The sequence below is a fragment of the Corythoichthys intestinalis genome, chromosome 3, assembly GCF_030265065.1.
Source record: "Corythoichthys intestinalis isolate RoL2023-P3 chromosome 3, ASM3026506v1, whole genome shotgun sequence".
Classification (NCBI taxonomy): Eukaryota; Metazoa; Chordata; class Actinopteri; order Syngnathiformes; family Syngnathidae; genus Corythoichthys; species Corythoichthys intestinalis.
Genome location: NC_080397.1, coordinates 47,573,895 through 47,586,313, shown reverse-complemented (window position 1 = coordinate 47,586,313; position 12,419 = coordinate 47,573,895). Strand labels below are relative to the sequence as shown.

Below are 12,419 nucleotides of genomic sequence, written 5' to 3'. Positions count from 1 at the left end.
TGAATCATCCTCAAAGTTGGTGAAAATGTTCATTAGACATATGAGATGTTAAGTTCTCAAAATGGTGAGTTTTCATTCATGGCCCTGACCTGGGCGGGGTGCCAAATTTGGCCATTTTTTTGGAAAAACCAAATTCAGAAAATGACTAATAACACTGTGATACAACGTTCAATCTTTTTTTATATCTAGCATGTATGTGAGGTATCCCAGCCTGAACACGACTGCATTGAAATACTACCCATTAGGCCTGGCGCCCCCTAGTGGGAACAGGAAATGCCATTCTTTATAAGACAGGCTCCTCCCCCCGGGGAAAAAAATCTATTGACCTCAAACCTGCATCAGGGGAGCCTTAAGATATATGTTTAGGTGCCTGATGAAAAATATTGAGGTTTCGTTGAAGCGGAGGGGTCCAAACAGGAAAGTGAAAATGACAGTCAACAATTTGTCGCGCCAAAATCTTTGAACAGTCATAACTCGGCAGATATAAAACATATCCGCGCCAAACCTCCCATGTTTGTTGAGAGCCATACCCTGAAGGGTCTTGTAGGGGTCGTTTGTATCAACTCTACAGTGCCAACTAGTGGCGACAGAAAGGAGTTTTAAAAAAGGCCTCTCCTATTGGGTTTTTTCAACTTGGAGCAATGAAATTTGGGGAGTCCATACCTTATGCAAAACTGCTTCAAAAAGTCTCTTGCACCCATTTTCCAAATCCAACAGGAAATCTGGTATTTGGGATCGAATGTGAAATTTTTATCGATTTATACTACAGTTTACATTTGGAGGCCTGAACATGCATGAAAACTCACCAAATTTTGCACATACATGCGGCTTTGCATAAATTTTGATAATCTTGTAACGTTACGAAAAAATGTAACAAAATGGCTCAGTGGCGCCCACTTGAATTTTTCAAAAAGGACTCTCCATTTAGGTTTTTTCAACGTAGAGTGATGCAATTTGGGCAGTCGATATGTTGTGCAAAACTGCTCCAAAAAGGCTCCTGCACGCATATTTCAAACCCAACAGGAAATCAGGTATTTTGATTGAATGTAACATTTTTATCGATTTACAGGGTGCACATTTGAGACCTTGGCGCCTAGGGAATTAGTTGGATCATCCTCAAAATTGGCGAGACTGTTCATAAGGCATATAAAATCTTAAGTTATCAAAATGATGTGTTTTCATTCACGGGCCTGACCTGGGCGGGGTGCCAAAGTCGTCCATTTTTTTGGGCAAAACACCAAATTCGGAAAATGACTGATAACTCCCTCATACAACGTTCAATCTATTTTAAATCTGGCATGTGTGTGACGTATCCCAGCTTGAACAGGACTGGATTCAAATATTACCAATTGTGCCTGGCGCCTCCTAGTGGGAACAGGAAATGCCCCTTTTTTACGGGACATGCTCGTCCTCTAAGGGAAAAAAATCAATTGACCTTAAACCTGCATAAGGGGAGCCTTAAGACATGTGTTCAGATGCCTGATGAGAATTATTGGGGTTTGGTTGAAGCAGAAGGGTCGAACAGGAAAGTGATAATGACCATCACCATTTTGTCTCTCCACACATTTTGAACAGTCATAACTTGGCAGATATACAAGATATCTGCTCCAAACTTCCCATGCTTGGTGAGAGTCTTACCCTGAAGAGTCCAGTAGTGGTCATTTGCATCAACTCTGTAGCGCCAACAAGTGGCAGCAGAATTTGGGGCCTTTACATGCTCGAAAACTCAAAACAAATTCTCATCCCAAAAAAAGAGGCCAGTTTCAAGCATGTTAGGTTCTCATTAGATGATTAGAGGGGGCTGTCTGCCACCACCCTGACCTGCGTGCCGTCCGAGTTTGCGTGACGTCCGATGTGCGCCAAAGTGTGAGGGCCCGTTCAGTCCTGCTTGCAGGCCTAGTTTAGACTTGTTATGCCAGAAAATTTTGAAGCATTTTGTTTTGTGTCAACTCTTACTCAAAACAAACATTTTTTTATCTGTTAAAATCACTTTCTGGCTTTCAGAAGTATTTTTGAAAGGAGACTCTTCTTGTTTTAAGAAACATACCCAACTTCTTTCAAGAAAATGTATCCTTTTCTTTGAAAAGCCTGCACGGTTCATGTACATAAATCTGTAACTTAACTAATTTCATCACAAAATGATATTTGTATTTGTATTTTTATTAGGATCCCTATTAGCTGATGAAAACATCCGCTACTCTTCCTGGGGTCCACACAAAACATAAAACAGACAAAACATCAACATGCTAATCTATGGAGGACCCTTCCTGGGGTCCACACAAAACATAAAACAGACAAAACATCAACATACTAATCAACATAGGCTATACTGTATATAAAAGAAAGAATTCTTATCTTGAAAAATGTACACACTAAAACAAACATAATTCAACATACTAACATAAAGACAGAAGAAAGTTAGTAAGGAGGTAAATAAACAATATAAGAGGTCATATATAAGTCAGCAACATCAAAGAGGCTTACATTACAAATTACATCAGTGATCAAATACAGTTGACCCTAAAGTACTGCTTTATTTGTTTCATGAAATTAGCTTTATTTTGAGTTTTTAAAATTTGGTCTGGGAGGGCATTCCATTCAATCATAACTCTACATAGTATTGTACGTTGTTTTAAGTTTTCATGATAGGTATGGTATAGTTACCGCTAATAGCATGTCTGGTTGGGTATGAATGCAGAGTTGAGCTCAGAGTGTAATGCTTAAACAAACTGCCTGGTTTGCTCAATGTCATGATGTTTTTCAGAATAGACAGAAGAGATACTCGCAGCCTTGAATCAACTTTAAGCCAAGACAGTTTGTCATGCATGTTATCTGTGTTGGCTCTCTGGCTGCTTTTAAGTGCAAGTCTGGCTGCTCTGTTTTGTACTCGTTGGAGCCTCTGTAGGTTCGTCTTTGTTGTACCTGACCAGACCACCGAACAGTAGTCCAGGTGTGACAATACAAGGGTCTGCAAGACCTGTTTTGTCAACTGAGGTGTTAAAAAGGGTGAACATTTTTTTACTACTGATATATTCCTACCCATCTTTTGCACTAACAAATCAATGTGTGTTGACCATGATAAATTGCAGTCTAAAGTTATTCCTAGGAGTCTGGTTTCTTGTATCTGCTCTACAACCACATTGTTTAGTACAAGGTTTAACTGAGGTTTGGATCTTAATGAATGTTTCGTCCCAAAAATAATACTCTTAGTTTTTGATATGTTCAGAACCATTTTGTTGTCGGTGATCCAAGTGAACACCAACTGTAGCTCTTGGTTAAGGGCTGAGGTGATTTCCTCCACTGTTTTGGCAGATTTATAGTGTTGAGTCATCGGCAAACATACACACGCTCACATCTTTACAAACAAGTGGGAGGTCGTTTGTAAAAATAGAGAAGAGCAGCGGCCCCAGTGAACAACCTTGCGGAATTCCGTAATGTATTTGTTGTGCATTTGAGAAGCACCCATTGAACATAACTTTCTGAGTTCTACTGGTCAGATAATTTTCAATCCAAGCTACAGCAGATGGAGTAAAGCCATAGCACCTCAGTTTATTAGGTAATATATTGTGGTCGATGACATCGAAAGCAGCACTTAGATCTAATAGAACTGCTCCTATTACGTTCTGTTGGTCCATATCGGTTAGCCAGTCCTCTGTCATTTGTGTGAGTGCCGTAGAAGTCGAGTATCCTACTCTATAGGCATGTTGGTAATAACTCATTAAATTGTTCAATGAAAAATAGGATTGTATCTGACTGAACACAATTTTCTCCAGCAGTTTGCTTAAAACGGGTAACAGGCTGATCGGCCGGCTGTTTGAGCCAGTAAAGGCTGCACGAGCATTTTTGGGTAAAGGAATTACTTTAGCCATTTTCCAAATTTGTGGGAATTTGTTACTGTCAAGGCTTAGATTAAAAATGTGAGAAACAAGAAACAATGAAATTGATTGTTTAGATAACAATAGGTTATTTGCAGTTATTACAAAGTCTGCCACGATTCATGTACTTGTACTACAAGTACATTTACTACAAGTACATGTATTTGTACTACAAGTACTTGTACTACAAGTGCGTGTGTACATGTAATACATTTAAATTGGTGTGCGTGTGCTACAGGTACGTGTACTACAGGTAAGTGTACTAGAGGTACGTGTACTACAAATGTGTGTACTTGTACTACAAGTATTTTGTACTTGTACCACGAGTATATGTACTTGTTTCATGGGTATGTGTACTTTTACTACAAGTGCATGTACTTGTGTGTTCTTATAATATGTGTACTTGTAATTTTTTGTTAAGAAATATTACCAAGGGGGAAAAAAATGCTTGCTCCATTTTCAGAATTTTCTTACTTGTTAAATCTGATGTAATTTTGAAAGACTTTTTTTTTTTTTTTTACTCATTTTAGAAGTAGCATTATTGTGACACTTTTTGTTAGTCTCATAATAAGCCTGGAAATAGTAATCTTAAGCAATACCGACTTGTTTTAGGGCTTATAATGAGCCGGTAATACTATTTTTAAGGCTTATTGTGAGCAAAAGACTTATTGAAACTAGTTAAATATAACTGGTTTCAAGATGTCTTTCATCCTGAATGGATGTCTTATTTTAAAAATTCTTCCAAAGGAAAAAAATGCTTGTTCCATTGGCTGGATTTTCATACTTGTTATAAGCAAATCTTGCCTCATTTCAAGTGCTTAATTTTTTGCTTGTTTTAGAAATGGCATTTTTTTCCAGTGTGGGATCTGAACCTCAGCTCATGCAATACTGTTTGGAGTTTGCATCTTGTCACTGGATAACAAAAAGATTTTTTTCCAGTTTCTTTTGGTTTTATTAGTTTGTTTTGTGAGATTTCTATCCAAAATCCTTTTATTTTACATCTTGAAAACTAATTCAAAAAATTTTTAGACATGAAAAAAGTGAAAAAGAAGGGATTAGTCTCATGAATCGGTCTGAGCACTCAATGTGCTTGATGAGTAAGTATCAGGGGAAAAAAAAAAACTTAAAAAGGCTTCCTTTTGTGTTTTAACTCTTCATGTTTGTGTTTTTCTGTTTAGGTGGAGAGGTTCCCTACACCACCTTGGCTACAAGGATGATGATGGGCGTTTGGTGGATGTTTGCTCTCATCGTCATCTCCTCGTACACGGCCAATTTAGCGGCGTTCCTCACCATTACACGCATCGAAAACTCTATCCAGTGAGTGTCCAACAATCTCCCGTGTGTGTCTTCTATGGCACTTACTTTTGATGCATATGATTTGAGTTCTGTCACTTTCCCTTCGGCACTCGCCCACCTTTTCATTCGCTCTACCAGAGGATTGTAATTTCCTGTCCGTTTCAAGTTTAGATCTTTCATTGTATGTCCAAGTCTTTGTGTGTGCATGTGTTTGTGTTAAAAAATTGATTACACACACAAACAGGGAGATGCCATCAGTCCAATGAGGAGAGGAGTGTTGTAGAATCATAAGCACATGCACAAAGATAATGTCCAAAATGAAAGTAATAAAAAGAGGCATACCTCCATGAAGTGAAGGTGGGATGTCAAATGTTGTGCCGCATGTAAAAAAAAAAAAAAAAAGTCCACGTAAGGACAAGTTAAATAGTTAAGGAAGGATGTCAATGGTTGTGCTACACAAACATAGAAAGACTCATACAGACACACACACCCGTACAAGGTGTCCACATAGATGTCCACAATAAAGCCAAGGTATTATGGGTTAACAGTACACACATAGGATGACAAGATACACACTCATGCATTTCTAAAGAGGAAATGTATCCAGTCAAGAGTTGTGTCACACAATGATAGAAATAAAAGAAAACTCTCTCTCACTCACACTTGCTCGCTCTGTGTATTGGAGTAATCAGCATTCCAAAACATCCGCTGTGCCCGCCGGTGTCATTTTACCCTGGCGTAGTGTCTGAATAAACAACATTCATTATTTTGCTCTTGATTTGTGTCCGTCCCTCTGTCTGCCCAGAAATCTGCCTCTTTCATTTATTTTCATTTAATATTCCCTAAATTCGTCTTTCTGCTCCATTTTGATGTGTCTGCATGAAAATGTGCTGCCACTGGCAAGTGGCTCTCATCTGGCTTCTGCAGGCGAATTTAGAATTTCCATAAATTGTCATGCATTATCTATAATATATTTACTCTTCCGGGGTCATTAAAGGCATAATTACTTTCACACGTGGCCCTGGAGCCTGCAAAGAGGTGCCAGCATTAGGAAGAATTAAACTGAGGATCAAGTAGGGATTGTGACTTGCATTTGTATGTAGTGAGTGGTCCGGAGTACTAAATTATGTTACAAGAATAAGATTAACTTCATGTTGTGAACCAAATCACAAGTAATAATGAACAAGCAACTCGACAAATTCAGAGAGATCACTGCGTACAGTGGGGCAAATAAGTATTTAGTCAACCACCAATTGTGCAAGTTCTCCTACTTGAAAAGACTAGAGAGGCCTGTAATTGTCAACATGGGTAAACCTCAACCAAAATGTGGAAAAAAAAAAAAAATACAGAAAATCACATTGTTTGATTTTTAAAGAATTTATTTCCAAATTAAAGTGTAAAATAAGTGCTTGGTCACCTACAAACAAGCAAGATTTCTGACTGTCAAAGAGGTCTAACTTCTTCTAACGAGGTCTAACAAGGCTCCACTCGTTACCTGTATTAATGGCACCTGTTTTAACTCATTATCGGTATAAAAGACACCTGTCCACAATTTCAGTCAGTCACACTCCAAACTGCACTATGACCAAGACCAAAGAGCTGTCGAAGAACACCAGAGACAAAATTGTATACCTGCACCAGGCTGAGAAGACTGAATCTGCAATAGGTAAAACGCTTGGTGTAAAGAAATCAACTGTGGGAGCAATTATTAGAAAATGGAAGACATACAAGACCACTGATAATCTCCCTCGATCTGGGGCTCCATGCAAGATCTCACCCTGTGGCGTCAAAATGATAACAAGAACGGTGAGCAAAAATCCCAGAACCACACGGGGGAAGCTAGTGAATGACCTAAAGAGAGCTGGGACCACAGTAACAAAGGCTACTATCAGTAACACAATGTGCTGCCAGGGATTCAAATCCTGCACTGCCAGACGTGTCCCTCTGCTGAAGAAAGTACACATCCAGCCCCGTCTGTGGTTCGCTAGAGAGCATTTGGTTGATCCAGAAGAGGACTGGGAGAATGTGTTATGGTCAGATGAAAGCAAAATAGAACTTTTTGGTAGAAACACAGGTTTCTGTGTTTGGAGGAGAAAGAATACTGAATTGCATCTGAAGAACACCATACCCACTGTGAAGCATGGCGGTGGAAACATCATGCTTTGGGGCTGTTTTTCTGCAAAGGGACCAGGACGACTGACCTGTGTAAAGGAAAGAATTAATGGGGCAATGTATCGAGAGATTATGAGTGAAAATCTCCTTCCATCAGCAAGGGCATTGAAGAAGAGACGTGGCTGGGTCTTTCAGCATGACAATGATCCCAAATACACAGCCAGGGCAACAAAGGAGTGGCTTCGTAAGAAGCATTTCAAGGTCCCGGAGTGGCCTATCCAGTCTCCAGATCTCAACCCCATAGAAAATTTGTGGAAGGAGTTGAAAGTCCGTGTTACCCAACGACAGCCCCTACAGGAGATCTGCATGGAGGATTGGGCCAAAATACCAGCAACAGTGTGTGAAAAGCTTGTGAAGAGTTACATAAAACATTTGGCCTCTGTTATTGCCAACAAAAGGTACATAACAAAGTATTGAGATGAACTTTTTGTATTTTCCATCATGATTCGCAAATAAATTCTTTAAAAATCAAAACAATGTGATTTTCTGTTTTTTTTTTTTCCACATTCTGTCTCTCATGGTTGAGGTTTACCCATGTTGACAATTACAGGCCTCTCTAATATTTTCAAGTGGGAGAACTTGCACAATTAGTGGTTGACTAAATACTTATATGCCCCACTGTATGTCAAAAGTTGGTTTGATGTTGGTAGTTAGCCTTGTTTATTTTTTATTGTTTACTGTGTGTATTGATTGGCGAGGCAGAGTGGTATGGTTGAAGGAAAAGTAAATATACTGTATTTGATCAGTAAGCAATGTTGTATATTTGGTTACTTCTAGTACAGTCGTACCTCGACCTACGATCCTTTCGACATCCGGAGTAAAATTTGACTCGTCATTTGTCGACATGCTCGAAATATGACGATTTATGACAGCAGTTTTCCCGCAAGACGGACATACGGGGGATTTTCTTGTGAGAGAAATCAACATGGGTCCCAAAAAGGTTAGTGCAGGAGGTGAAAAGAGGAAAAAGGTAACGCTTACCATTGAAATGAAGAAGAAAATGATAGAAAAATATGAGCGTCAGTGAACTGGCTCAACAATCTGGCCGGATAATGTCTTCGATTTCGAAGACGACGTTATTGTAACATCGGCAAGGAAGTCGCCAGATTTGTCAGGTTTTCAATCATTTATTTTAAACTTGTGCAACACAACAGGGCTAATGTCTGACGAAGCCGACGACAACAACAACAGAACATGAAAAGAGAAAGTAAAAACTCTACCCCACCTCTCTCATTCTGTCATTAGGCAAACGGTGCATTCAGGAGCAGCATGCAAAACACAACCGCCACATCAGAACCCGTTTCGTTACATTATTATTGTTAAGGATCACGGAATCAGTGGGGAGGATCCTAATGCAGACAATGTGAAAAGACATGAGTGGGGGAAATTGTACGTTTTATTTGGGTCTCGAGTTTTGAGATAGTGGGAGGCGGAGTGGTTGTGGTGAACAGTGTGGATGCCAAGGTGAGTAGCTGTCAGCAGAGGATAGACGTGTTGACAGGTCACCAGGTAGGTAAAGGCATCCGACGAGGAGCGCGCTGATCAGGTCCTGGAAGCAATGAAAAGATATCGTGAGCCGGTGGTCAAAATCAATAGAGATATACTAGGGATGCGAGAAACAACTGACGGAGGAAGCAGACAAGTTGATCGGGCGACGTGGTGGTGCGTCCACTAGGCTTTTAAAGCTGGCTGATGGTACCTGCTCAGAGTTGTGGCCGCTCCACACGTCTGACGTCAGACCTGTAATCAGGCAAACTCCCCTCAGCCGAAGCAGGGCTCAGGAGGGCAGAGGCCCAAACAATTATTATCATTTTTATTCCGATTTGTATTTATAATTTATTTGTTTTGCTATGTGTAATTGCTATTTGTAATTGTACCTGCAGTATTTATTAAGGATTTGGGATAGTTTTTTATGGGTTGTGGAACGAATTAATAGGATTATAATTAGGGTTGTTCCGATCATGTTTTTTTGCTCCCGATCCGATCCCGGTCGTTTTAGAGTATCTGCCGATCCCGATATTTCCCGATCCGATTGCTTTTTTTTTTTGCTCCCGATTCAATTCCAATCATTCCCAATAATTTTTCCCGATCATATTCATTTTGGCAATGCATTAAGAAAAAATGAATAAAACTTGGACGAATATATACGTTCAACATACAGTATATAAGTACTGTATTTGTTTATTATGACAATAAATCCTCAAGATGGCATTTACATTATTAACATTCTTTCTGTGAGAGGGATCCACAGATAGAAAGACTTGTAATTCTTAAAGGATGACTTTGTATATTGTGACTAAAATATTGCCATCTAGTGTATTTGTTGAGCTTTCAGTAAATGATACTGTAGCCATTTACCTGTTCTGCCCAAATGCATGATGGGAAGTGCAACCATGACTGTGCGTAGTGGCACCAATTGATATATCTTTTCTTCGTTGGGAAATTAGTTAAGGTGTTAAGAAAAAGATCAACTACTACTTTGCTTCCCCACATTGCTTCCCACGATATTTCTAATTGCTAAGAGAGGTATTGTAAGGCTTTAGCCAATTAAAAAAAGGCTCCAAAGAGTGCCAAAATTCACTCATTTTACGCTGCCTTTTAGCTCTATATATAGATAAATCGGCGCCATTATAAATTGACCACGACAATGCGTGAGTAGGTTGTGCAGCGCATACGTTAATTGCGTTAAATATTTTAACGTGATTCTTTTTTTTTTTAATTAATTACCGCCGTTAAAGAAATAAATTTGATAGCCCTACTTTAAGCCAAAACTAAAGACTGGATGAGTGTAAGACATTTTGTCTGTAACGTTAAATACAATTAGAAAATGATTTAATTAAAAAATATACAGTATATATTAAAAAAAGGCATGTCAAATATTTTTTTTGCCGATTCGGATCGGGATGCCGATCGATCGGGACATCTTTAATTATAATGTATTCTTACAGGAAAATCTCATCCGACATGCGACGATTTCGACTTACAAACCTGGTCCTTGAATAAATTAACCCCTTCAGACCTGAGCATGCTGCTGAAGGACATGACGCGTTTGCGTCTCTAAATCAATGAAAACACTGAATTTAGTTGCTATTGCCACTTCTGGGAGATGATTGAATGGAACTTTACCCATCGAAATCAAATCGTGAGGTTTAGCACAGTCTCTTTGCTATTTTTGGCTGTTTGAAAATAGCTGAGACAAAACACAATTTTAAAAGGTAAACGTAAGTGCTCATTTCTCATTAAAATCAATGTAACACGTGAAACATCCACCGACCAAAAAATTGGTCTTTGTTCTGGTATTTGAGTAGGGTAAAAATCAGCGATTTTATTTTTATGTATTTTTTTCTTGCCCAGCAGTAAAAATGCGGGTCTGAAGGGGTTAAATTCGTATTTAGAGCTACCGCTGTAGTTATATTTTCACAACAGGGTAGGATTTGTATCTTTCTATCTAGGATGTGAAATTTCACATACTCATAAGATGGATAGCTAATGTCAGTACGTCAACCAATCAATGGACAGCGCATGTCTCTCAACATTTGTAAGGAATTCTTACACATAAAGGCCTCTTCTCAAATAAATACCTCAAAGGACTGTGTGAGGAAAAATGGCAGACATTGGAGAAAGAAGATGTCAGTTTTCTTCTCAATGTCATAAGGAAAAGTTAGCTGGGCCAAGATGGTTTCTTTTAACTATTAATGCCTTTTGTTTCATCTTGGAAATGAAATAAGAAGTGAACATTCAGCCGCCTATCTGGTCAATTTCACGCTTGGATGTTTTTCCTCAATTTCACTGCGAATCCTTTTGGAAAACATGAGGGGTGGTGGCTGAGAGAGAGTGGGAGAGAGAGATAGAGTGACAGAGAGGGATAGGAGGATGGCTATTATGCGCACGATGTAAATGAATTGACCAGACATCGGGTTAGAGCTTAATAACTTTGTCTTCAGACTTGACGAAGCAGCAAGTGGTTCATTCACCATGCTTATTCTCATACACTGTAAGTGTAAATGCAGCTCAACTGTTCGTTAGAACGAAGATGATGTGCATACTGGATTCCGTGTATTAGCACTCTACAATTTCTTCTCTTTTCAGTGCATGCGTCTATATACTGTACATACAATTGGTTTTGGGACTACTGTATACTACACCCACAAATTTTTACAACATTCATATACCGTATATAAGCTGCACTGGGCTATAAGCCAAAGGACATGCAGCACAGCAGCCTGTAACAATCCATAAATACTGTAAGGATGGAAAAGCGGTAACATTTCATAATCCGAAAAATATGATATACTGTACAAGAGGGTAAGTCGATAAGTATCGGCACTTTGTTTTAATTCTTTACACTGGCTGTACAGCTTTGCGTGCTATTTCTGCTTCAAAATGCCACCACCCTACTTGCTCATGATAAGTGTTTTCGTTATCACTTCACTTGCATTGTTGGGAAGTACAGATGGCTGCGCCACACTCCATTTGCACAAAAGAAGAAAGTGATGTTTAATCCGTTTTGTGGTCGGAAGGTGCACCGGCAGATGAAATCCATAGAAGACTTTCAGTACAATACGGGGACGCTATTTTACCATGCCCTAGTGTTTACCAGTGGATTGAACAGTTCAAAAGCGGTCAGACAAGCGTGAAAGACGATTACTGATGCAAACACTGAACAAGTCTATGCCCTGATTCTGAATAACAGACGTCTGGCTATTGATGACGTGGCAAACCATAATATGCACCTTAGTCATGGTTCTGTATATGAAATTGTGCATAACAAAATCAACTAAAGATGCTTTAAGGGACTGTGGTTTCACCAACGATCAACAGGTGAAGGAGGCAGAGCATACGTGGTTTATTGCTCAACAGAAACTTTTTTTCTGAGGGTATCAGAAAGCTTGCGCAACAATGGACCAAGTGCATTGAAAAAACAGGGCGACGATGTTGAAAATTTATGTAAACGTAACTTTTGTATTGTTGTTTTATCAAATAGTAAAAATGGAGTGCAGATACTTATCGATTTACCCTTGTGTATATACTATACTGTATATACAGTATATTATATTTAGAGATCGGTAGAGTCGC

The 12,419-nt window shown here is 39.1% G+C and overlaps 1 protein-coding gene across 7 annotated transcripts in view; it reads left to right on the top strand.

Annotated features, from left to right (window-relative positions):
* Positions 1 to 12,419, top strand: part of grid2 (glutamate receptor, ionotropic, delta 2) — a 1,093,502-nt gene that overhangs the window by 910,157 nt on the left and 170,926 nt on the right. For all 7 annotated transcript variants that reach the window (XR_009062687.1, XR_009062690.1, XR_009062688.1 and 4 more), the window contains exon 12: positions 5,054 to 5,192. Coding sequence is in view for 3 of the 7 variants with exons in the window: in XM_057831225.1 (XP_057687208.1) it covers positions 5,054 to 5,192 (139 nt within the window). In the remaining 4 variants the exon portion in view is untranslated. The remainder of the gene's footprint in view (positions 1 to 5,053; positions 5,193 to 12,419) is intronic.